The 26328-nt window shown below is 44.1% G+C and overlaps 1 protein-coding gene across 1 annotated transcript; it reads right to left on the bottom strand.

The window, feature by feature from the left end:
* Positions 1-1348: 1348 nt before the first annotated feature.
* On the bottom strand, positions 1349-22487 carry LOC139464458 (cytochrome P450 2J5-like). Its single transcript, XM_071245985.1, has 8 exons — positions 21874-22487; positions 19984-20206; positions 17352-17478; positions 14226-14385; positions 12512-12648; positions 4986-5082; positions 3954-4163; positions 1349-1827 (listed from the first exon to the last, which is right to left on the bottom strand). The coding sequence occupies exons 1-8, from the start codon at positions 22226-22228 to the stop codon at positions 1649-1651; spliced, it is 1488 nt and encodes a 495-aa protein (XP_071102086.1). The 5' UTR covers positions 22229-22487; the 3' UTR covers positions 1349-1648.
* Between the last annotated feature and the right edge of the window lie 3841 nt (positions 22488-26328).

The following is a 26328-nucleotide window of genomic DNA, read 5'->3' as shown; positions in this document are numbered from 1 at the left end:
TCGGACAATCCAGTGATTGACATCATGAGCACCGATCTACGCAATTGGGATCGATTACATGCATCAACCAAGTCAGCGAGCCTGACCATCCGATACCGTTCGTCGCCTCTTACGACAAGCATAGTCGCCATTTACGGCAAGCATCGGTTGCTGATCATGAAGACCTTTTCTACCCGGATCTTCACGGGTTCCGTTTTAATCACTCTCAGAACAAGCCTAGGTTCCCTGGAACCTTTTCTTTCACAGAATCCCCATGGTCAGCCGTTGACTACAAATACTAAAGTAATACCAGCAAATGTTCTTATTCTTGAATCATTTATTTTATATCGTTGTTTAATGTACACGCATTACACATGATGTAAGCCTAGTTTTCTAATCCTAACACAGATGCCTGACTAAGCCTGGCAAGGATGCCGTTGTACAAAACAACCTTAGCGCTACGACTCTCGTAAGTCTATGTTAAGGTACGGAAGTTTAGGCACCTTAGCACTAAGACCGCTTTATACAATGCCAACCTGTCTTATATATTATTGGCATGTATAGCAGTTGGTAAATATCCCGGAGAACAAGCTGATGCGTTAAAACTTTACATTTTTACCGAGTACCATTCACAGGAAAAAGAATGCTTTTTCCGGTATCCGGATCCTTTCCGAAAACCTCCGGACACTTACCCAAAACGCATCCTGGTATCTGGTGGCAGATACCTTGCCGAATACCAGATCCGCGGTATCCGGCACTGGACATCTCACCGGATACCTTAATCTGGGTGTCAAAGGATCCGGCACAGAATACCCCACCGGATAACTCATTCTGAGTTTCCAAAAAAATGTCACAATTTGAGGGGTGCATTTTGTTCAGTTAAGTGTGTCACTATTTGATAGTGATTCACAAAGACATGCTTCTGACATACAGTAAACTACGGTTATAACGAACACGCTTATAACGAACTTACGGATATAACGAACTTTTTTTTGCTGTAGTTATGATGTATATATGCTTATAACGAACTACGGTTAAAACGAACTAAAAATTAGTCGTCCCTTTGAGGTCGTTATAACCGTACTTTACTGTACATGTATTCGGAATCGTACAATAGAGTCTGCCTTCAGCAACGATTAGTCTTGATTATTGAAAAGGGTTTGCCGCTGATGCTTATAAGCTTGCATAGTCATGCTTTCATTCAAATCCGAATCTAACTTACTTGGAAATGCTGTGTACACTGGTATGACTCAAGAGATCTTAACTTGGATGCCAAGACAAATTAAGTGGTGTGCAAGATGCCTAGACGTTTGTGTTGGGAGGGGAGGGGGGGGGGGGGGGGGGGGGGGGGGGGGGCGGTGATACCAGGTGTTTGCGAAAAGGTGAGCGTATCCTGCCAATGGTGGCACCCACCATAAACAGACAAAGAAGGTAAATTGGTCATCGTTAACATGTGTCAAAAGTACAAAACAATTTAACCTCTGTTAAATATATATATATCCGTAGTTTTTACCTCGGTGGGGTTATTAGTTGGGTGTTTATTAAAGTAGAGTGTTACAGTGTTTGAACTTGTCAAGCACATTCATGAACTATGTTACGCATCCAATATGTATTAATACGCTCGTACAAACGTCGCTTGGTATGGTTCCAGTCGTTGGGGTAACTGTTCTCATGTATTTTGCCTCCGAGATGCAACCATGAAATTCTCAGTCGGGCGTATGTTGACAATGCTTGTTCCGCCGTAGTTGACCTTGCCAATGCTGGAGAAGGTCAAGGTGTGGACCAGGTTTGCGAAGATGACAATTACTTCCTTTTCAGCAATCGTGTAACCGGGGCATTTTCGTGTTCCTGAAATGTATGAGGAGTAATCGCGCATTTAAGATATCTGATATAAAAGTGACCACCCGGGCATGATTTATGTTCAATAATTATCTCTGGCCATATAATGTTTGCTTAATGGTGATTAGTTCGTCTCGATTGTTCTATCGTGTTCATAGTTTGCGAAGACGTCCATAGAAACGTGACGTCATATGAACGCATTGTCGCACATAATTAAAGATGATAAACGATTTTGGAACTACTTTTTAAGTTGCAGTTGAAACGTCCCTGCAAGTTATGCCGGGAGAATTTATATTTCAAGGTTTTACATTTTTTAATGAAAAATAATAATTTTCCTGTAGAAATTAAAACTGCACAAAAAGTATATAATAAATAGGATATTCCAAGTGTCGTGTGAAAAATATCATGTTTCTCTCATCGAGGGAGATATTTTCACAAGTGAGAAAAACATGATATTTCACGAGATATATGAATTATCTTATGTATTATATACTCTTTGTGTTGGTGTCTACCGGAAAATGAAATTATTTCATTACAAATGTAAAACCTTGAAACGTAAATTCTCCCTACCGAACACACAGGAACGGTTCACCATCCCTTGTACTTGCGACTTAAAAGGTAGTTCCGTGTTTGAACAATCTTAAACAATATAAACAAAATTATTTATCGTACATTTAACATGTTTAAATATGATTAATATATACAAAATCAACTTTAACAAAAATATTCTTGAAAACAAGAAGACCGCTTTTGGAAGCGAAAGAATACAATATGGTCAAGTAACAAAAATGGCGCTTTGAGAAACGAACAGTCTCGATTTGACGAGTAAAATGAGAATTTTAACGTTGATAACGAAACATTTTCGAGAGAATGAAAAAAACGACAAAAAGTGATATTAACCCCATAATGACCATTTGTCAATATTTTGTGTTGCCAATGTTTAACTAATGTGTAAAAAACGTCAACGGTTTGTATTGGGGCTTGACACTTACGATAAAGGGAGACAATTTAAAGGGAGGTAATTCTTTAATACCAATAGTTCCGTCAGTTTTATGTTCACTGCAGTGAAATGTCAAGTGTTATGTTCACTGCAGTATAAATATCACTTTTCTCAACTTCAGAAAACTGAGTCTTTCAAACTGCAGTATATAATAAACACACCAACTCAACTAAATTGTATTTTTCGACATTGCCTACATCCCCGTGACTTGGAACATACAACATTAGTTCAATCGCGACAGATAATCCGTAGCTGCTTGTAGCTCGTCGGTTATGCTCTACATACGCTACAATTACATGTTGCTGCATGTAATGCTATAGTATGTCAATAAGAGTTACGATTGTGAAAAGGAATCACTTAATATAGAAGATATTTTGACCCTACCATAACTAAGGAATAACCAAAATAGCCTGTGTTTACATTACAATCATGTAATTAAGTAATATTTTCAAGGGGCTTCTAATTTTTTACCTATTACATTAAGAAAATTACCTAAGAAAATAAAGAATAAACATGAATACCGTTCTTTAATAACTCTAAATCGCTATTATATACCCAGACCGCCTCCGTGGTCTAGTGGTAGAGCGTCCGCCCGGAGAGCGGAATGTCCGGGGTTCGATCCCCAGCCGCGTCATACCAAAAGACATTAAAAGATGGTACTTGTTGTTACCCTGTCTCGCACTCGGCATTAAAGGACTGGTCGGCTCGGAGTCAGTATACTGTGTCTGAGTGGGGTATTCATGGTAAACTGCGGCATGGTATCTCAGTGTGCTAGCAGTATAAATCGGCATCAGTCCGGACTAGTACAAGCAGCCACACACACATACACGTGCATGCACGTCGCTATATAAGTGCAATAATCTTGGACGCGACGTTAAACCCCATTTCACCTCACCTATTATATACCGCGCTTGTTACAGGAATCAATAGGGTGCCGTTGGAGCTGACATATCTGGATTGGATAGTTCATTTGTGATATGATTGTGTACCCCGATGTCGTAGATCGTAGTTCATGCTACATCGCTGGTGACGGCTTATTCTCTCTCTCTCTCTAAAGTGACACTTTGCTGCATCACATACACTGTAAATATTCTCTCTCTCTCTCTCTCTCTCTCTCTCTCTCTCTGATATCTACCTATGCTAAACGGCATGAACGCTGGGGGTATCTTGATTGTAGCATGCTGATCATCAAGGAAACGTGTCGGGTCGAACAGCTGGGCATTCTCCCAGTAAGCATCGTCCATGTTAGAGGAAGTCATATTAGAAATTACGATGGTTCCTTTTGGAATATGGAATCCCCGGATATCCATGTCCTTCACAGTACAGTGGGGCAGGGAGATAGGAACTGCGGAGTCAAGAGAGAATACACTGCAAGTGGATATAGTGATAACACATACATTGCAAATATTGCGATACCGCAAAAATAGTGACAACGATTATAGTGCCAACGCATACAGTGCAAATATGATGATTCCGCACACTTTACAAAAATAGTGTTAACACTTATAGTGCAAAAATAATGATAATGCACACGGTGCAAATATGATACCGCACACATTACAAAAATAGTGATAACGCATGTAGTACAAAAATAGTGACAACGTATCTGGTGCAAATATGACGATACTGCATACATTACAAAAATAGTGATAACGCATGTAGTACAAAAATTGTGACAACGTATCTGGTGCAAATATGACGATACTGCATACATTACAAAAATAGTGATAACGCATGTAGCACAAAAATAGTGACAACGTATCTGGTGCAAATATGACGATACTGCATAGATTACAAAAATAGTGATAGCGCTCATAACGAAAAAAATAGTGATAATGCATGTAGTACAAAAATAGTGATAACGCATACGGTGCAAATATAATGATACCGCATACATTACAAAAATAGTGTTAACGTTTATTGTGCAAAAACAGTGATAACGCATACGGTGCAAATATAATGATACCCCATACATTACAAAAATAGTGATACTGCATACATTACAAAAATAGTGATATTGCATACATTACAAAAATAGTGATAATGCATACAGTGCCAATATGATGATACCGCATACATTATACAAATAGTGATAGTACGATGCCAATATTTCGATAATGCATACATTGAGTATGTAGCGTTAAGGTATCCTTATATTTTAACCTACCAACACTGGCGAGTCGCTGAGCCTCAAACACAGTAGCACACACATAGGGTAATTTGTCTACGTCAGAAAACTTGACTTGTCGTGACTTGCCGCAGACCTAAAGAACAAATACCCATGTACATGTACTTCTGACTTTGTTGACACCAGTTGTATATTTCCGTGTTGGACAACACATATTTCAACAGCAGCTGAACTTTTAGTCTCGCTCTGATTGTTGACATTGTTGCTGTTCTACTTTTATCAAAAGCGACAAAATACATTTCCATAATGAAAAGGAATCTAGGTCATATTTTATCTCACTGACTCCGTCCAGCTCCCTCACTCTGTCTCGTGCTCTCTCTAGATCTCCCTGTCCCTCTCTATCTCACCCTTTCTGTCACTCTCTATCACTGTTTCACTCTCTAGCCCTCTCCCTCTCTGTCACACCCTTTCTGTCACACTCTCTAGCCCTCTCCCTCTCTATCTCATCCTTTCTGTCACACTCTATCACTGTTTCACTCTCTAGCCCTCTCCCTCTCTACCTCACCCTTTCTGTCACACTCTATCACTGTTTCACTCTCTAGATCTTCCTGTCCCTCTCTATCTCACCCTTTCTGTCACACTCTATCACTGTTTCACTCTCTAGCCCTCTCCCTCTCTACCTCACCCTTTCTGTCACACTCTATCACTGTTTCACTCTCTAGATCTTCCTGTCCCTCTCTATCTCACCCTTTCTGTCACACTCTATCACTGTTTCACTCTCTAGTCCTCTCCCTCTCTATCACACCCTTTCTGTCACACTCAATCACTGTTTCACTCTCTAGCCCCCTCCCTCTCTATCTCACCCTTTATGTCACACTCTATCACTGTTTCACTCTCTAGCCCTCTCCCTCTCTATCTCAGCCTTTCTGTCACACTCTATCACTGTTTCACTCTCTAGCCCTCTCTCTCTCTATCTCACCCTTTCTGTCACACTCTATCACTGTTTCCCTTTCTAGCCCTCTCCCTCTCTATCTAACCCTTTATGTCACACTCTATCACTGTTTCACTCTCTAGCCCCCTCCCTCTCTATCTCACCCTTTCTGTCACACTCTATCACTGTTTCACTCTCTATCCCTCTCTCTCTCTATCTCACCCTTTCTGTCACACTCTATCACTGTTTCACTCTCTAGCCCTCTCTCTCTCTATCTAACCCTTTCTGTCACACTCTATCACTGTTTCACTCTCTAGCCCTCTACCTCTCTATCTCACCCTCTCTGTCACACTCTATCACTGTTTCACTCTCTATCCCTCTCTCTCTCTATCTCACCCTTTCTGTCACACTCTATCACTGTTTCACTCTCTAGTCCTCTCCCTCTCTATCTCATCCTCTCTGTCACACTCTATCACTGTTTCACCCTCTAGCCCTCTCCCTCTCTATCTCACCCTTTCTGTCACACTCTATCACTGTTTCACTCTCTCGCCCTCTCCCTCTCTATCTCACCCTTTCTGTCACACTCTCTAGCCCTCTCCCTCTCTATCTCACCCTCTCTGTCACACTCTATCACTGTTTCACTCTCTAGCCCTCTCTCTCTCTATCTAACCCTTTCTGTCACACTCTATCACTGTTTCACTCTCTAGCCCTCTACCTCTCTATCTCACCCTCTCTGTCACACTCTATCACTGTTTCACTCTCTAGTCCTCTCCCTCTCTATCTAACCCTTTCTGTCACACTCTATCACTGTTTCACCCTCTAGCCCTCTCCCTCTCTATCTCACCCTTTCTGTCACACTCTCTAGCCCTCTCCCTCTCTATCTCACCCTCTCTGTCACACTCTATCACTGTTTCACTCTCTAGCCCTCTACCTCTCTATCTCACCCTCTCTGTCACACTCTATCACTGTTTCACTCTCTAGTCCTCTCCCTCTCTATCTAACCCTTTCTGTCACACTCTATCACTGTTTCACCCTCTAGCCCTCTCCCTCTCTATCTCACCCTTTCTGTCACACTCTCTAGCCCTCTCCCTCTCTATCTCACCCTCTCTGTCACACTCTATCACTGTTTCACTCTCTACCCCTCTCTCTCTCTATCTCAGCCTTTCTGTCACACTCTATCACTGTTTCACTCTCTAGCCCTCTACCTCTCTATCACACCCTTTCTGTCACACTCAATCACTGTTTCACTCTCTAGCCCCCTCCCTCTCTATCTCACCCTTTATGTCACACTCTATCACTGTTTCACTCTCTAGCCCTCTCCCTCTCTATCTCAGCCTTTCTGTCACACTCTATCACTGTTTCACTCTCTAGCCCTCTCTCTCTCTATCTCACCCTTTCTGTCACACTCTATCACTGTTTCCCTTTCTAGCCCTCTCCCTCTCTATCTAACCCTTTATGTCACACTCTATCACTGTTTCACTCTCTAGCCCCCTCCCTCTCTATCTCACCCTTTCTGTCACACTCTATCACTTTTTCACTCTCTATCCCTCTCTCTCTCTATCTCACCCTTTCTGTCACACTCTATCACTGTTTCACTCTCTAGCCCTCTCTCTCTCTATCTAACCCTTTCTGTCACACTCTATCACTGTTTCACTCTCTAGCCCTTTACCTCTCTATCTCACCCTCTCTGTCACACTCTATCACTGTTTCACTCTCTATCCCTCTCTCTCTCTATCTCACCCTTTCTGTCACACTCTATCACTGTTTCACTCTCTAGTCCTCTCCCTCTCTATCTCACCCTCTCTGTCACACTCTATCACTGTTTCACCCTCTAGCCCTCTCCCTCTCTATCTCACCCTTTCTGTCACACTCTATCACTGTTTCACTCTCTCGCCCTCTCCCTCTCTATCTCACCCTTTCTGTCACACTCTCTAGCCCTCTCCCTCTCTATCTCACCCTCTCTGTCACGCTCTATCACTGTTTCACTCTCTAGCCCTCTCTCTCCCTATCTAACCCTTTCTGTCACACTCTATCACAGTTTCACTCTCTAGCCCTCTACCTCTCTATCTCACCCTCTCTGTCACACTCTATCACTGTTTCACTCTCTAGTCCTCTCCCTCTCTATCTAACCCTTTCTGTCACACTCTATCACTGTTTCACCCTCTAGCCCTCTCCCTCTCTATCTCACCCTTTCTGTCACACTCTCTAGCCCTCTCCCTCTCTATCTCACCCTCTCTGTCACACTCTATCACTGTTTCACTCTCTAGCCCTCTCCCTATCTATTTCACCCTTTCTGTCACACTCTATCACTGTTTCACCCTCTAGCACTCTCTCTCTCTATCTCACCCTTTCTGTCACACTCTATCACTGTTTCACTCTCTAGTCCCCTCCCTCTCTATCTCACCCTCTCTGTCACACTCTATCACTGTTTCACTCTCTAGTCCTCTCCCTCTCTATCTCACCCTCTCTGTCACACTCTATCACTGTTTCACCCTCTAGCCCTCTTCCTCTCTATCTCACCCTTTCTGTCACACTCTATCACTGTTTCACTCTCTCGCCCTCTCCCTCTCTATCTCACCCTTTCTGTCACACTCTCTAGCCCTCTACCTCTCTATCTCACCCTCTCTGTCACACTCTATCACTGTTTCACTCTCTAGTCCTCTCCCTCTCTATCTAACCCTTTCTGTCACACTCTATCACTGTTTCACCCTCTAGCCCTCTCCCTCTCTATCTCACCCTTTCTGTCACACTCTCTAGCCCTCTCCCTCTCTATCTCACCCTCTCTGTCACACTCTATCACTGTTTCACTCTCTAGCCCTCTACCTCTCTATCTCACCCTCTCTGTCACACTCTATTACTGTTTCACTCTCTAGTCCTCTCCCTCTCTATCTCACCCTTTCTGTCACACTCTATCACTGTTTCACTCTCTCGCCCTCTCCCTCTCTATCTCACCCTTTCTGTCACACTCTCTATCCCTCTCCCTCTCTATCTAACCCTTTATGTCACACTCTATCACTGTTTCACTCTCTAGCCCCCTCCCTCTCTATCTCACCCTTTCTGTCACACTCTATCACTGTTTCACTCTCTATCCCTCTCTCTCTCTATCTCACCCTTTCTGTCACACTCTATCACTGTTTCACTCTCTAGCCCTCTCTCTCTCTATCTAACCCTTTCTGTCACACTCTATCACTGTTTCACTCTCTAGCCCTCTACCTCTCTATCTCACCCTCTCTGTCACACTCTATCACTGTTTCACTCTCTATCCCTCTCTCTCTCTATCTCACCCTTTCTGTCACACTCTATCACTGTTTCACTCTCTAGTCCTCTCCCTCTCTATCTCACCCTCTCTGTCACACTCTATCACTGTTTCACTCTCTAGCCCTCTCCCTCTCTATCTCACCCTCTCTGTCACACTCTATCACTGTTTCACCCTCTAGCCCTCTCCCTCTCTATCTCACCCTTTCTGTCACACTCTATCACTGTTTCACTCTCTCGCCCTCTCCCTCTCTATCTCTCCCTTTCTGTCACACTCTCTAGCCCTCTCCCTCTCTATCTCACCCTCTCTGTCACGCTCTATCACTGTTTCACTCTCTAGCCCTCTCTCTCTCTATCTAACCCTTTCTGTCACACTCTATCACTGTTTCACTCTCTAGCCCTCTACCTCTCTATCTCACCCTCTCTGTCACACTCTATCACTGTTTCACTCTCTAGTCCTCTCCCTCTCTATCTAACCCTTTCTGTCACACTCTATCACTGTTTCACTCTCTCGCCCTCTCCCTCTCTATCTCACCCTTTCTGTCACACTCTCTAGCCCTCTCCCTCTCTATCTCACCCTCTCTGTCACACTCTATCACTGTTTCACTCTCTAGCCCTCTCCCTCTCTATTTCACCCTTTCTGTCACACTCTATCACTGTTTCACCCTCTAGCCCTCTCTCTCTCTATCTCACCCTTTCTGTCACACTCTATCACTGTTTCACTCTCTAGTCCTCTCCCTCTCTATCTCACCCTCTCTGTCACACTCTATCACTGTTTCACTCTCTAGTCCTCTCCCTCTCTATCTCACCCTCTCTGTCACACTCTATCACTGTTTCACCCTCTAGCCCTCTCCCTCTCTATCTCACCCTTTCTGTCACACTCTATCACTGTTTCACTCTCTCGCCCTCTCCCTCTCTATCTCACCCTTTCTGTCACACTCTCTAGCCCTCTCCCTCTCTATCTCACCCTCTCTGTCACGCTCTATCACTGTTTCACTCTCTAGCCCTCTCTCTCTCTATCTAACCCTTTCTGTCACACTCTATCACTGTTTCACTCTCTAGCCCTCTACCTCTCTATCTCACCCTCTCTGTCACACTCTATCACTGTTTCACTCTCTAGTCCTCTCCCTCTCTATCTAACCCTTTCTGTCACACTCTATCACTGTTTCACCCTCTAGCCCTCTCCCTCTCTATCTCACCCTTTCTGTCACACTCTCTAGCCCTCTCCCTCTCTATCTCACCCTCTCTGTCACACTCTATCACTGTTTCACTCTCTAGCCCTCTCTCTCTCTATCTCACCCTTTCTGTCACACTCTATCACTGTTTCACTCTCTAGCCCTCTACCTCTCTATCTCACCCTCTGTGTCACACTCTATCACTGTTTCACTCTCTAGTCCTCTCCCTCTCTATCTCACCCTTTCTGTCACACTCTATCACTGTTTCACTCTCTCGCCCTCTCCCTCTCTATCTCACCCTTTCTGTCACACTCTCTAGCCCTCTCCCTCTCTATCTCACCCTTTCTGTCACACTCTATCACTGTTTCACTCTCTAGCCCTCTCTCTCTCTATGTAACCCTTTCTGTCACACTCTATCACTGTTTCACTCTCTAGCCCTCTACCTCTCTATCTCACCCTCTCTGTCACACTCTATCACTGTTTCACTCTCTAGCCCTCTCCCTCTCTATCTCACCCTTTCTGTCACACTCTATTACTGTTTCACTCTCTCGCCCTTTCCCTCTCTATCTCACCCTTTCTGTCACACTCTATCACTGTTTCACTCTCTCGCCCTCTCCCTCTCTATCTCACCCTCTCTGTCACACTCTATCACTGTTTCACTCTCTCGCCCTCTCCCTCTCTATCTCACCCTTTCTGTCACACTCTATCACTGTTTCACTCTCTAGCCCTCTCCCTCTCTATCTCACCCTCTCTGTCACACTCTCTAGCCCTCTCCCTCTCTATCTCACCCTTTCTGTCACACTCTATCACTGTTTCACTCTCTAGCCCTCTACCTCTCTATCTCACCCTTTCTGTCACACTCTATCACTGTTTCACTCTCTAGCCCTCTCCCTCTCTATCTCACCCTTTCTGTCACACTCTATCACTGTTTCACACTCTAGTCCTCTCCCTCTCTATCTCACCCTTTCTGTCACACTCAATCACTGTTTCACTCTCTAGTCCTCTCCCTCTCTATCTCACCCTTTCTGTCACACTCTATTACTGTTTCACTCTCTCGCCCTCTCCCTCTCTATCTCACCCTTTCTGTCACACTCTATTACTGTTTCACTCTCTAGCCCTCTACCTCTCTATCTCACCCTCTCTGTCACACTCAATCACTGTTTCACTCTCTAGACTTCTCCCTCTCTATCTCACCCTTTCTGTCACACTCTATTACTGTTTCACTCTCTCGCCCTCTCCCTCTCTATCTCACCCTTTCTGTCACACTCTATTACTGTTTCACTCTCTAGCCCTCTACCTCTCTATCTCACCCTCTCTGTCACACTCTATCACTGTTTCACTCTCTAGCCCTCTCCCTCTCTATCTCACCCTTTCTGTCACACTCTATCACTGTTTCACTCTCTAGTCCTCTCCTTCTCTATCCCACCCTTTCTGTCACACTCTATCACTGTTTCACTCTCTAGCCCTCTCCCTCTCTATCTCACCCTTTCTGTCACACTCTATCACTGTTTCACCCTCTAGCCCTCTCCCTCTCTATTTCACCCTTTCTGTCACACTCTATCACTGTTTCACCCTCTAGCCCTCTCTCTCTCTATCTCACCCTTTCTGTCACACTATATCACTGTTTCACTCTCTATCCCTCTCCCTCTCTATCTCACCCTTAATGTCACACTCTATCACTGTTTCACTCTCTAGCCCTCTCCCTCTCTATCCCACCCTTTCTGTCACACTCAATCACTGTTTCACTCTCTAGTCCTCTCCCTCTCTATCTCACCCTTTCTGTCACACTCTATCACTGTTTCACTCTCTAGCCCTCTCCCTCTCTATCTCACCCTTTCTGTCACACTCTATCACTGTTTCACTCTCTCTCTCTCTGTCTCTCTCTTCCCCTGTCACGCATTGTCTCTATCTCTCTCTAGCTCTGTCGCCCTCTCTCTCTATATCCCTCCCCATTCTGTCACTCTTCCTGTCCAACTATGTTCCTCTCCGTGCCCCACCCTCTTACACGCTCTGTCAAGGTGACAAAACCATACAGCGAAATAATTCCCATATAGCTCTTCCTCTCCTCTCTGCATTTCATTCAAACGGAAAACATCGTAGACCTGCACAACATCAAGCTGACCCGCCGTGATATAACTGCCGTTTAAAACGACGTTATACCTAACTCACTCACTCACTCACTCACTCCATCCGTTCATCCTCACCTTGTCTATCTCCTGTTGACACGCTGTCTGTACATCCTGGTGCTCCAGCATGAAGAGCAGGGCCCAGTCGATTGTCAGTGCAACAGAAGCAGTTCCCCCAATGATACACTCCTCCAGACACACAGCAACTTCGTCATCTGCCAAACACAAGTAACTTTACAATAACCACACATCATTTGTTCCTATCACTATCTCGTTTGTTTGCTTGTTTCACACCGCACTCAGCAATATTCCAGCTATATGGAGGCAGTCTCTAAATGAGACATCATGAGCATCGATACACGCAATTGGGATACGATGACTTGCATCAGCGAGCCTGACCACCCGATCCCGTTAGTCGCCTCTTACGACAAGCACAGTCGCCTCTTAAGACAAGCATGGGTTGCTGAAGACCTATTCTACCCCGGATCTTAACGGGTATGTCTCTATCTCACGTCATTTATCTTATGTGGGCACGAGTGGCCCAGTCGTCTAAGGCGCCGCATTTCGCTGTGCAGAGTTGCGTCCCTTGGGCACGCCAGAAACATATGATTGTGGGTTCGAATCCCGGTTCGACCCGATTATGTTTCTAGGTTTGTCAGCACCATGACCGTGCTCGTGGGTTTCACCGAAGTGGTAAACGTCTGAGACCTGCATCACTTGGGGCTTTCCTCCCACATTAAGTTGACACGCCGTGATATAACTGGAATACCTTTAAAAGCGGCGTTAAACCCAACTCACTCACTCATACATTTTATACACACATAGACCTAGGTCGGTGATTTCACCCTGGTAGAATCGCGCCATGGAGTGAAAGTTATATATTAAACAAGACGGCGAAGGTAACAAACATATGAATGACACATCTTCGTAGTGGAGTGTTGGCCTTTCAGGGAATAGGTACAATCTAAATGTATATTTCCCCATATGAAACAGCCATTACACAGACTCCGGGGAAATTTCAGGGATTACACATGTTACCGTGATATTCCATGTAAAATATATATGTAGGCGATGGCGGATTTATGAGGTCCACTTTCACAGTACCATATTCGACGTAATAAGCGCCCCGCTCTAATAATTGCCTACGGCGATATTTGCTCATATTTTGACAAGTGAATAATCCAAATTAGCACCCCTTCCGATTGATCAATGTACACAAGACTTATTTATTCCGGGATAAGCCGAATAGCGACTCGTGCCCCTCTTGTGGCCATTTCTGCGACTGGGTTCGATACGCTAACGGGCATAGCTATACATGTAAAAGAATTGTGAACTGATTTACGTATATCATATATATGCAGATACTATTTAAAACACATCGGTATTATGACGGAGTATGGTTGAACACATTTAACTGGATCGTGGGTATATTTTTTAGATACAAGCCATATGTAAAATCAAAACATTTTCATGAGGGATTCTTTGACCGAAGTATTTGATTGCACGCATTCTGATTGGTTTGTCGTATTTTCGCACGTAAGGTTACATTTTCATCGATAGGGGGACGAGTCTACTTGCAAGTTACGGAAAGGGACGAGTGGTGGCGAATGCCAAGATCAATTTCATTCGGAAAACATCGTAGATATCCGGAGAATTGCGCCTAACATCATTAATTCGAGATACAAAATTGCGGCATTTATGTTGCAAAATAATGTAATAATACCAACAGTTCTGTAATTCGAGCGGGGACCATAAGAAATGTATCTTATATGTAAGCGGGGTTCATTGTTACCTGAATATGAAGGTTCATCTGGGTTGTCTCTTTGATCCTTGATGAAGGCGTCGATGACAGACCCTATGTGCTTCTCGTTGAAGTTGGGTTTCCTGGCATTGAGCTCAGACCTCAACAGTGTCTGGAGTCTAGTATAAACTCCGGTTAATATTTTGTAAGACTGAAATATGAGAGTGTCCACATTGATACAGTGTTTACATTACTCGACATAAATCATCTGCATCTGATAGTACATATTGATATAGCTGAGTGTGTTGTTCAGTATGCCTAGTTTTGAAAATGCATGTGATTTGTAAAATGGAATAGTGTTAACTTCCTGCTTCTTCCTGTTTGTCTCTCTGTTGTCCATCATAGAATCCCCCTCCTTCTCTCTAGCGCCCTCCTGCTCTCCCTATCGAATACTCCCAAAATCTCAGTAAATCCCTCCAGATTTGTCTCCCTCACGGCCCCTCCCTCCCATTTCTCCCCCCCCCCCAACCCCCCCACCCCCTCCCTCCTTCCTTCCCCACGTCGTCATTGTGGCTGTGTTGGTGTAGATTATAACACCGTTATCACGAAAGTTATATACTCATTGCGAAGTGAACCAATGTGACGAAACAACGACATTAAATTCTCAAATAAATTATTCTCTCTCTTTCTCTTTCTCTGTCTCTCTATTCCCTATCTCTCTCTTTGTCTCTCCCTCTCCCTCCCTCCCTCTCTCTCCTCTCTCTCTCCCCTCTCTCTCTCCCTCCCTCTCACTCTCTTTCTCCTTCTCTCTCTCTCCCTCTCTCCCCCTCTCCCTTTCCCTCTCTCCCTCTCCCTCGCTCTCGCCTCTCTCTCCCTCTCCATCGCTCTCGCCTCTCTCTCCCTCTCCATCGCTCTCTCCCTCTCCTCCCTCTCTCTCTCTCTCTCCCTCTCTCTTTCTCCCCTCTCTCTCTCTCCCTCTCCCCCCCTCTCTCTCTCTCTCTCTCTCTCTCTCTCTCTCTCCAGTATTTCACAGAATCCCTGATAATGTCAGGGATAATACATATTAGTATGCCCTATAGTACACATTCCGTGTAACGTATTCATGTAGGCGTTTTCGTTTAACAGTCAGTTTAATACGGAAAAAAACCAACGCGATGCACATTCAACAGGAATCCACGAGGCCAGGCATTCTGCTTACTGTTTGTATAGAACATCCTTCACATAGAACATGCGGGATCGAATACACGTAATAGCCTTTACAGATAACAATAGATATGTCTGCAAAAGCCCACAGATACATATCTCCTCCTCCTGTTGTGATGTCATCACATTTATAAAAGTAGTTTCTCTGCCTCTGTCCCCGATATAGCTGCTTTGAAGGTTCATCTTTATGGTCTCGTTGTGTTTAATGTTTGTTTGTTGTGAGATGTTGGGTTCTTTTTAACGCTGCAATAATCCAGCTATATCACAGCGACCTGTTAATATTAGAGTGTGAGTCAGACAATCCAGTCATTACTGTTGTGAACGAGCCACGCCGTCAGGGTACGATGCGATCAATCATCCATGTCGCCTCTTACAACCAAGTCGTCGAGTTTAACCATCCGATTCATTTAGTAGCCTCTTACAACCAAGTAATCGAGTTTAACCACCCAATCCATTAAGTCGCCTCTTACAACCAAGTCGTCGAGTTTAACCATCCGATCCATTAGTAGCCTCTTACAACCAAGTCGTCGAGTTTAACCATCCGATCCATTAAGTCGCCTCTTACAACCAAGTCACCGAGTTTAACCACCCGATCCATTGAGTAGCCTCTTACAACCAAGTCGTCGAGTTTAACCATCCGATCCATTTAGTAGCCTCTTACAACCAAGTCGTCGAGTTTAACCATCCGATCCATTAAGTCGCCTCTTACAAACAGCGCGTCGAGTTTAACCATCCGATCCATTAAGTCGCCTCTTACAACCAAGTCGTCGAGTTTAACCACCCGATCCATTAAGTCCCCTCTTACAACCAAGTCACCGAGCCTGACCACCCGATCTATTAAGTCGCCTCTCACAACCATGTCACCGAGCCTGACCACCCGATCCATTTAGTCGCCTCTTACAACCCAGTCACCGAGCCTGACCACCCGATCCATTTAGTCGCCTCTTACAACCCAGTCACCGAGCCTGACCACCCGATCCATTTAGTCGCCTCTTACAACCAAGTCACCGAGCCTGACCACCCGATCTATTAAGTCGCCTCTTACGATCAGCGTAGGTAAACTTTGAACCCACGGGGATCTCAGAATGTAGATCACCATGTGTATTAAATGGCCTTAACAGATGACGTGTAAATAGCAACAGATTTAGAATGCAACGAAACCTTGAGGTAAGAACAAATAAATACTGAAATATTAACACTCGGTCGTTATGTTTGTTTTGATAATCTTTTACAAATGGCATAAATATAAAAACATAATATCATACACAATGACATTAAACCGGAGCCATCTTCGTCAACCCAGAACCTTGTTAATCCGGACACTTTCTACGAGAAAGCTACCGTCCGGATTAACGAGGTTCTAGGGCATGCGCACATATAAATCATGTCTCATTACGTTTAGGTATTTTTTGCGAAAACGTTTGTGAGGATAGTTTATAATGGAGTTGAAAAATGGGGCTGCAGCTGTTCAAGGTGGGGATGAAAGGACGAAGTGTACAACAAGTAGCTACTCCCTACACCGGGTGCACGGGTGGCCCAGTCGTCTAAGGCACCGCATTTCGCTATGCAAAGTTGCGTCCCTTGGGCAAGCGAGAAATCGATGTTTGTCAGCGATTTCAAACGTAGCTGACCTTCTTGGAACAGTTTCTCTCAACACGATTTTAGCATGTTTAAAAGAAATCAGTCTCTATCTATAGATCTTCATTTGAACAGTCGCCGCGATTCGCTGTACAGAGTTGCGTCCCTTGGGCACGCCAGAAACCAATGATTGTGGGTTCGAATCCCGGTTCGACCCGATTATGTTTCTTGGTCTGTCAGCACCATACCCGTGTTCGTGGGTTTCACCGAAGTGGTAAACGTCGGAGACCTGCATCACTTCTAGCTTTCCTCCCACATTAAGCTGACACGCCGTGATATAACTGGAATACCTTTAAAAGCGGCGTTAAACCCAACTCACTCACGCACTCACTGTACCCGTCTAGTTCTCAGCAGGTACTTCAACAGCGGCACGGTTCCCAGGGGGGAGAGTATGCCTCCCTTCTCTTCGAAATCAGCCATACACTGGAGTATTTCCCGAAGGACATCGCTGTCATGGGTGCACCTGAAACCGAGAATCATCTTGTACAATTAAATCTCCTTAATCCGAACTCCTTAAAACGATATATCCCTTTAGACTATATCATTTCAAGTGATTGTTTCATGTTGCCACGCTATTGTCTACAATATAGGCCGCCTCCGTGGTCTAGTGGTAGAGCGTCCGTCCGGAGAGCGGAAGGTCCGGGGTTCGATTCCCGGCCGCGTCATACCAAAAGACGTTAAAAGATGGTACTTGTTGTTACCCTCGGCATTAAGGGGCTAAAACAAGGACTGGTCGGCTCGGAGTCAGTATACTGTGTCTGAGTGGGGTATTCATGATAAACTGAGGCATGGTATCTCAGTGAGCTAGCACTATAAATCGGCATCAGTCCGGACTAGAACAAGCAGCCACACACACACACGTGCATGCACGTCCCTATATAAGTGCAATAATCTTGGACGCGACGTTAAACCCAATTTCACCTCACCTCACCTCACCTCACCTACAATACAGATAAATGTAATGACAAAATATATGCCCATGTTACGGGTGGTGTTACCAAGCAACAGATGGGTACCCGGGAGGATGCTATGATAATGTAACTAAATCTTGTGGCGCTTCATAAAGCAGTTAAGGCTGTATACCCCCAAGGGAGTAAGGATTGAAATCTGAGTGCACACTGATCCGTTGTCCGGATTAAAAAAAATAGCATTCATCGGATTAAAGTAATGGCTAACTTTAAATGTGTATACTAATCATTATTATCAACCTTGTTTTTACAATTGTAACGACGTTTTGGAGATGATTCTAACACCGTTGTCAAGGCAACTAAACAACTGACAGATCCAGAACATCAATGGTGCATGTTTCACAGCATATGCACCAACTTTATTTGCGCGTTCTTGGAAAGGAACTACATGCGAGCATGCCACACCGCTTGCACATCACTCCACACCCACAACTATGCTATTTCTAGTGCACATTACTCCGCACCCAAAACGATGCTATTTCTGTTCATATGCAGCATAGCTAACTTGCTTTCAAGGCTAGTTACAGATAAGCCCTCTGAGATAGACCAGCCTAAACATGTAGCTGCAATCAAAAAAGCGCGAATTTTACGTGTTGAAAACGTTTACTGTGATATGTGTATAGTAAGGCGTTTGGTAGGCTTGTTGTTTAACGCCGCATTCATAAATAGTCCCGCTATATGACAGCGGCCTGGAAATAATCGAATCTGGACCAGACAATCCAGTGATTGATGTTTTAAGCAGCTATCCATGTTGGGGTACGTTGAGTGAGTGAGTGAGTGAGTATGGTTTTACGCCGCTTTTAGCAATATTCCAGCAATATCACGGCGGGGGGACACCACAAATGGGCTTCACACAGTGTACCCATGTCGGGAATCGAATCCGGGTCTTCGGCGTGACGAGCGAACGCTTTAACCACTAGGCTACCCGACCCGACCGCCCTGGGATACGTTGACATGTAACGAACCAAGACCGCCCGATCCATCCACTTTAGTCGCCTCTGACGACAAGCGTTTGTCAGCACCATACCTGTGCTTGTGGGTTTCACCAAAGTGATAAACACCTGAAGCTTTCCAGGGGCGGTCGGGTAGCCAAGTGGTTAAAGCGTTCGCTCGTCACGCCGAAGACGCGGGTTCGATTCCCGACATGAGTACAATGTGCAAAGCCCATTTGTGGTGTCCCCCGCCGTGATATTGCTGGAATATTACTAAAAGCGGCGTAGAAACCAAACTCACTCACTCACTCTGGGGCCTTCCTCTCTCATAAACAGGCCCTGATATAACTGGAATACTCGTCAAAGCGACGTTAAACTCAACTCACGCACTCACTTACACGCATGGTTTGCTGGGATCTGTTCTAACCTAAATCTCCGCGTGTGGTAGACAATAGTCCAATAGGAGCTTCCATATATACTCATCGCAAAAGACACGCGAATACCATACATGTTGGTTAATATGAAGAATTACTCAAATTCAAGAGATATTAAATTGGTTCGATGCACAAACGAACATACTGGTATGTTGTATGAACCGACGCTCATGAACGCATCACATGTGACGTCATAGATCCATGACTTGAGATGCACCTCGTGCAGGATTAGCGTGCAAAGTTTGGAAATTACGTGCAGCATATCGTGATAAGAATAAAGTCACTTTGTGGTAACACATGGCTGATTGTTAGTTTTGTCCTTCATTGGTGCACATTGAAAACATGTCTTCTAAACGAACATACTTCCATGAAAGTTAACTTTCTATGGTTCGCGTTTCTTTTGGGGATGAGTATAATTTCATTTTTAAAACATCAATGGGCATTGAGCCGGTCTGTATCTTTGCTAACCTTTAGCAATCCTTTAAAATATAATCAGATTACTTACCAGGTGACTCGAAATCCTTGTTCCATTTTTATGTTTCAACCTAAAATTGCGTAAAGGTTTGGAAAGAACAATGTGTCGCGAACACCCTTTCACTCATCAATGCCCCCTTAAAAAAACCTGATGACGAACCTTTGTCCCGTCAAAGCAGTATATCTGCATGTCGTAGCTATTGTGTACAGACTCTGTCGGGGTTGGAAAGGCTCTGTTCCCTTCTTCACAAACTCGTCAATAAGGAGTTTGGTCTCCTCCAGCACAGTCTCTTCGTATGCCGAGGTTTTCAATACCGCAGCGACCCCTTTCTTCAGTGTTGTTCGAATCTTATTCCAAGTTTCCCCGTTTCCAAAGAACAGTCCTGGATGAAACGAAATTTGTTCCTTGGTAATCATCTCTATACTAAACGACTTTGCAAGATTCATTTGTTGCCTAAATTGTTGGAATTGTTGTATTACGAGTGTGTGATGGTTCACCGCTAAGATTTGTTTCAATTGTTTGTTTGTTGTTTAACCCAGCACACAGCAATATTCCAGCTATATGACCGACCAGACAATCCAGTCATTGACATCATCAGCATCGATCCACGCAATTGGGATACGATGACATGCATCAACCAAATCAGCGAGCATGACCACCCGATCCCGTTTGTCGCCTTTTACGACAAGCATAGTCGCCTTTTACGGCAAGCATGAGTTGCTGAAGACCTATTCTAGCCCGGATCTTCACGGGTCCACCGCGGCGTTAAACCATACTCACTTACTCACTATTGACTGTATTTGATCGGCTCGTAAATGTATTGATATGTGAATGAGTATAGGTGATAGTGATCGTAGACATAGTGATACATACATGTATACATATGTATATTATGATATACATGTGTATACTAAGCATAATTCTCACTCACTCATACTTACACATAACATTCTCATCCCACTCACTCACTCAACTCACTCAATCACTTTACCACGGGCACTCCCCGACCCTTACCCTGAACATATTTACGATAATTTACATCATGTCAATTGGCCAGTACAAGATGACAGCGAGGTTGGCGTGAAGTTGCTTCATATGTCTGACTCAGATCAGCGGGATTGAGAAGACATTTATGTGTACCCACAATTATAGCTGTCCGTGCGTACAGATACAACACAACGTGCGTGGGCTGCCATGTATAGAACCCGAGCGTGGGATGTTGTATAGCATGTGTCCATTATACATAGTTTGAATGTCACCAAAGTTTAAGCTGTTATGATATGCATATTGACTGTACTCACAATTGAACGTCAGTGCATAGTTTAAGCTATTATGAACTTCGTATTGACTGTATTCACAATTGTATGTTACGACATGGTTTAAACTGTTGTGAACTGCATATTGACAGCACTTACAATTGAAGCATACATACATACATACGTACGCACACACACACACACACACACACACACACACACACACACACACACACACACACACACACACACACACACACACACACACACACACACACATACATACATACATACATACACACAAACACACACAAAGACATTCATACATACACACACACACAGACATACAGACATACATACATACACACACACAGACATACATACACACATACATACATACATACATACATACATACATACATACATACATACATACATACATACCTACGTACGTACGTGCTTGCGTGCGTTCGTGCGTGCGTACGTGCGTACGTGCGTCCGTGCGTCCGTGCATGCATACGCATACTCTTAACAAGGTATGATGGGAGTGCAAGTTAAGCTCTTCTTCTAATAAGACCATACGAGTTTGTGAGAGAGTTGTGATTGCATGACGCCGTGTCGTCCAGCAATATTCCTTCATACAACGGCGGGGGAGACCAGAGCTTCCCATAGTGAACCCATGCAGGAATAGACGGGTTTGACGTGACAAGCGAACACTTTAACCATGGGGCTACCACATCGCCCACTTAATGTATAAAACTTGACAATATTCCAACATGCACACTCCACCTACCTTTTCCATGTTGTTTGACGACATTTACCCCAGGGAGAAAGTCGGGTCTGGCTGTGGTGCTGTCCTGCTGTGTGACGAACGCCTCGTGGATGGCGTCATACCCTGACAACAGAATCATAGGATAGCGTCCAAAATATAGCCTTGCCACGGAGCCATATTTGCGCTGTATCATTTGAAAATACTCATGCACTTTGGTTGCCCCAAACATCGCCATCTGGGGGTAGGATCCGAGCAGGGGCCAACGGAATGGCCCCGGGGGCTGTTTACCCTTGCCCCCGGGCTGGCGAGACAGATAGACATAACACAAGAGGGATATCCCCAAAAGAAAAAGTCCTCCGTATATGAACGTGCACATGTTTCTAGCTATTCAGCCATGGAGTTAAACCGACGTGTTCCTCAAAGAAGAGTGGTTGCGATCTGACAGCGAATCTTTATTCATAATCCATGTTCGGGGCGTGTAACTCATGAAGCGGCACATATGTCAACCCGACATCTCACACAGCTGTGTCTGTTCCCGTGTGTTGTGGAAGTCTTGACTTGGCGCTACAAGATACACTTTACATTAGTGCAGATGAAGTTTGAGAAGATGTGCGCCGTACCGTAAAGTCGATATTCCGTGTCCTTGGCCCAGGTGGAGATTTCATAAACAACAGCCCCAACTATGTAGGGTAAATACACTTAATGTCACGCAGGAGTTGTGCTGATGTACAATGAACATTCTCATTCAACACTGCGCTCTGTGTGTCTGTCTTTGGGGATGGGGTGGGGTGGTTTTTTTGTTGTTTTGTTTGCTTGCTTTGATTTGTTGTTATATATTTCGGTTCGTTTTGTTATTGTTTTTTGTTCTGTTGTTTTCTTTGTCTTTTTGGTGAGTGTCATATATTGGGGGTGTTGGTGTCGGCAGAGACCATATAATCTAGCATATGGTCTCTGGTGTCGGATGGGAATTGTGTGGGTGGGGGGTGTTGGGGTGCAGGTGCGCGCGAGCATCCTGACATTTCAAGGGATATTGAACATGTAATTTAAGGTTTAAGTAAAGGAAAGTTTTTAGGGTGATCGGGTAGTATTCTAAGTGTAAGCGGATCACAACAATTAAACTAGTTCATGTGGTAATAACATTGCAACAAAACATAAAAAGATATTGTCACAGAACACTCAATAATTAGGCCAGAATAGAAAACGCAGAACCTGTATACGACGCACTCACACAAACCCCATACAACCATACTCTACACAGCGCAAACAAGCACCATAAATACCTCGAGGCAAAACTGTAGGCGTCACACTCACACGAACTTCTTTATCCAAACGAGGAAATAACCAGAATTCAAAGAGCGTCATTCTACTCGTGTTCAAGTTTTTTTATCAGGTTTACACCATTCAAAGCCTCAGTAAAGCTTTCAAAATGTTTAATTCTGGTAACGTGTCATGAATATGTGGAATTATAAGTCCCAGCTTTGTCTGTTGCAGAGGTGTTTCAGAAAATGATCACCTATCTGGGTTAGCTTCTGAATTAATCGCTTTTCTCAAAGCACTGGAGGGGGTTATAACAGTAATAGACCGCCTCCGGTGTCTAGTGGTAGAGCTTTCCGGTAGAGCGGAAGGCCCGGGGTTCGAACCCCGGCCGCGTCATACCAAAAGAGTGGGGTATTCATGTTAAACTGCGGCATGGTATCTCAGTGAGCCAGCACTATAAATCGGCATCAGTCCAGACTAGTACAAGCAGCCACACAAACACAAACACAAACACGTACATGCACGTCGCTATAGAAGTGCAATATTGTTGGACGCGATGTTAAACCCCATTTCACCTCACCTATAACAGTAATATTTAGCAATTTCGTGGCAGCTGTACGTGTAACTGAATCTGGGGCATCGGCGTTTCTCAACTCAACAAAGTTGAGTTTCTTGCGACGTTATTTGGATCCCGTCTCATGTCGGGACTTTCAAAGCAGATATCTCTCATTGTCAGATTCCAAAGGGTTTCCCATAATGGAATCACAATATCCTTTGTCTTATTTTGAGTGAGGGGGACTGCTTGTTACTTCACGCTGCAACAGCAGCCTTGCAGCTAGTCGTGGCGAGAAATGTCTACAGTATTACCGTGTGTAAAGGAAAACTCAAAAAGTCACTAAAATCTAAAATGTCGAACATCAGATATCCGATTCAAGGGTAAAGGAGCAATGAGTGTGAGTGAGTGAGTGAGTTGGGTTTAACGCCGCTTTTAACAGTATTCCAGTTATATCACGGAGTGTCAGCTTAATGTGGGAGGAAAGCCCGAAGTGATGCAGGTCCCAGACGTTTACCACTTTGGTGAAACCCACGAGCAATGGTATGGTACTGACAAACCTAGAAACATAATCGGGTCGAACCGGGATTCGAACCCACAATCTTAGGTTTCTGGCGTGCCCAAGGGACGCAACTCTGCACAGCGAATCGCGGCGACTATTCAAATGAAGATCTATAGATAGAGAATGATTTTTTTTAAATACGCTAAAATCGTGTTGAGAGAAACTGTTCCAAGAAGGTCAGTTCACTATGAAATCGCTGTCTGGAATGTGCATAGCCAATACACTCAAGTACACTTGATAATAATGAGGTTATTGCAAGGGATGCATTGCGGTGGATAGTGTTCCTTCAGTAAGAATGAATGTCTAACTTAACTGTGTCCCACACAGCTGCAGGACTACTTCATCATGACGAGCTGTTCTGGAACATTCATTAAGTCCTAGTATAGGTTTAATGTCGTGATGCGACTATGCTTGTCATAAGAGGCAAATAACGGGATAGGGTGGTCAGACTCGCTGACTTGGTTGATGCATGTCATCGTATCCCAATTGCGTGGATCGATGCTCATGATGTCAATCACTGGAATGTCTGGTCCCGACTCGATTATTTACAGACCGGCGTCAGATAGCTGGAATATTGCTGAGTACGGCGTTAAACAACATATTGGACACCTTTCCATTTCAACTATGCTGCCATTCATTATTTTCATACTGTCTAAATTTAATAGCAGATTTAAGGTATGTGAACGGTATCTTGTTTTTTGTTACTGACATTAGGGGCAGCTTTAGCTGAATAATCTGCTTTACAGTCGCCCATGATGCAGTGTGACTTGGAAGGCAACACAATTCGATATTTGTTCCAGCAGCAGACAGTTCTAGATGATACAGTTTCATTCTCTGTAAACTGTCTGAGGAAATGGGGAAATTGAGCTGTGCGGCGTTAGCCATAGCTTCATCGTTGAGAATAAAACTTTCATCAGTTATCCTGCCAGAATCGGTGAGTTTTGTCTCGGACAGCTGCAGCTGATACTCTTTTGCCATTGTTTGATCCATCCGTGTAAAACAATTCATGAGAGGGAAGCGTCTTCAAGTTCTAAAATGTTTGTCTATACAATAGTGTATTTGAAACAAACTTCGTTAGCTTCATTAATTCCAAATCTACGTGAGACTGTATGGATTGCCATGATGGAATTGCTCTTAAACATAAATCGTCAACGCCAGAGAATCACCAGTCTCGAGGCAAGGCAAAATAGTGTTAAAAATTAAATAATGGACCACTGAAAATCAGTGATGACACCAGGTGTTCGCGAAAATGATCAGCATGTCCTGTCCTACGTGTAGCACCCGCCGTTCACACAATGTCCATACAAGATATGTGTATATTGTCTGACACGTTAATCCAGCAACAGCAGGAAGGTTCAAATTTGCATCCTTGATATGTGATTGCATGTGTGTACCACGTGTCGGAATCGACTTGGGTTTGTTATCATACCCTGCAAGGCTGGTTTATTAATACAGTTCACAGCTGACTGAAGCGTAGAAATATGGTCGGTGCAGTTTTTTCTTCTGAAATTTAGATATGGTTAATTTGTTCTGCATATTGACTCTTAAAAGGGAAGGTTCTTCCTTGCACGAAATGTGGGAGAAATATAACACTGTTCGTCATATGCAAACACCATGTCAAGGGTAAATGCTCACTTCAAAATGCACCCGCCGGCATATAGCTGGCATATTGCTGAGTGCGACGTTAAACAACAAACAAACAAACAAACAAACAATCATAATGGACACACGCAAACGCGATGAGGTTATTCTTAAAAGTCTTTATCCTGGTTAATGTGTCCTCAATCCAAAGACAAGTACATGTATTCTAAATAAGGATGGCTTACGTCTCCGTAGGTTTAACAATTATCAAGTAACCGTGTAGCATTCTATTGTGGCTTGTTCTGATCACTGTAACTTGAGACATGTCCTTAAAGTTCAGGTTAGAGAGAGGATACTGGGCCCTATACAAAGAGCAGTGCAAATATGGTGGCATTTGAAAATATCTAGCCATTGTAGTTCCACTATTGGTAATAGATCGCCTGCTGTTAGAGACTCTCTGTGTGTGTGTGTGTGTGTGTGTGTGTGTGTGTGTGTGTGTGTGTGTGTGTGTGTGTGTGTGTGT

Source organism: Haliotis cracherodii, unplaced genomic scaffold (assembly GCF_022045235.1).
Source record: "Haliotis cracherodii isolate W230 unplaced genomic scaffold, xgHalCrac1.p SCAF_17, whole genome shotgun sequence".
In the NCBI taxonomy this organism is placed as follows: Eukaryota; Metazoa; Mollusca; class Gastropoda; order Lepetellida; family Haliotidae; genus Haliotis; species Haliotis cracherodii.
This window is presented reverse-complemented; position numbering and strand designations above follow the sequence as displayed.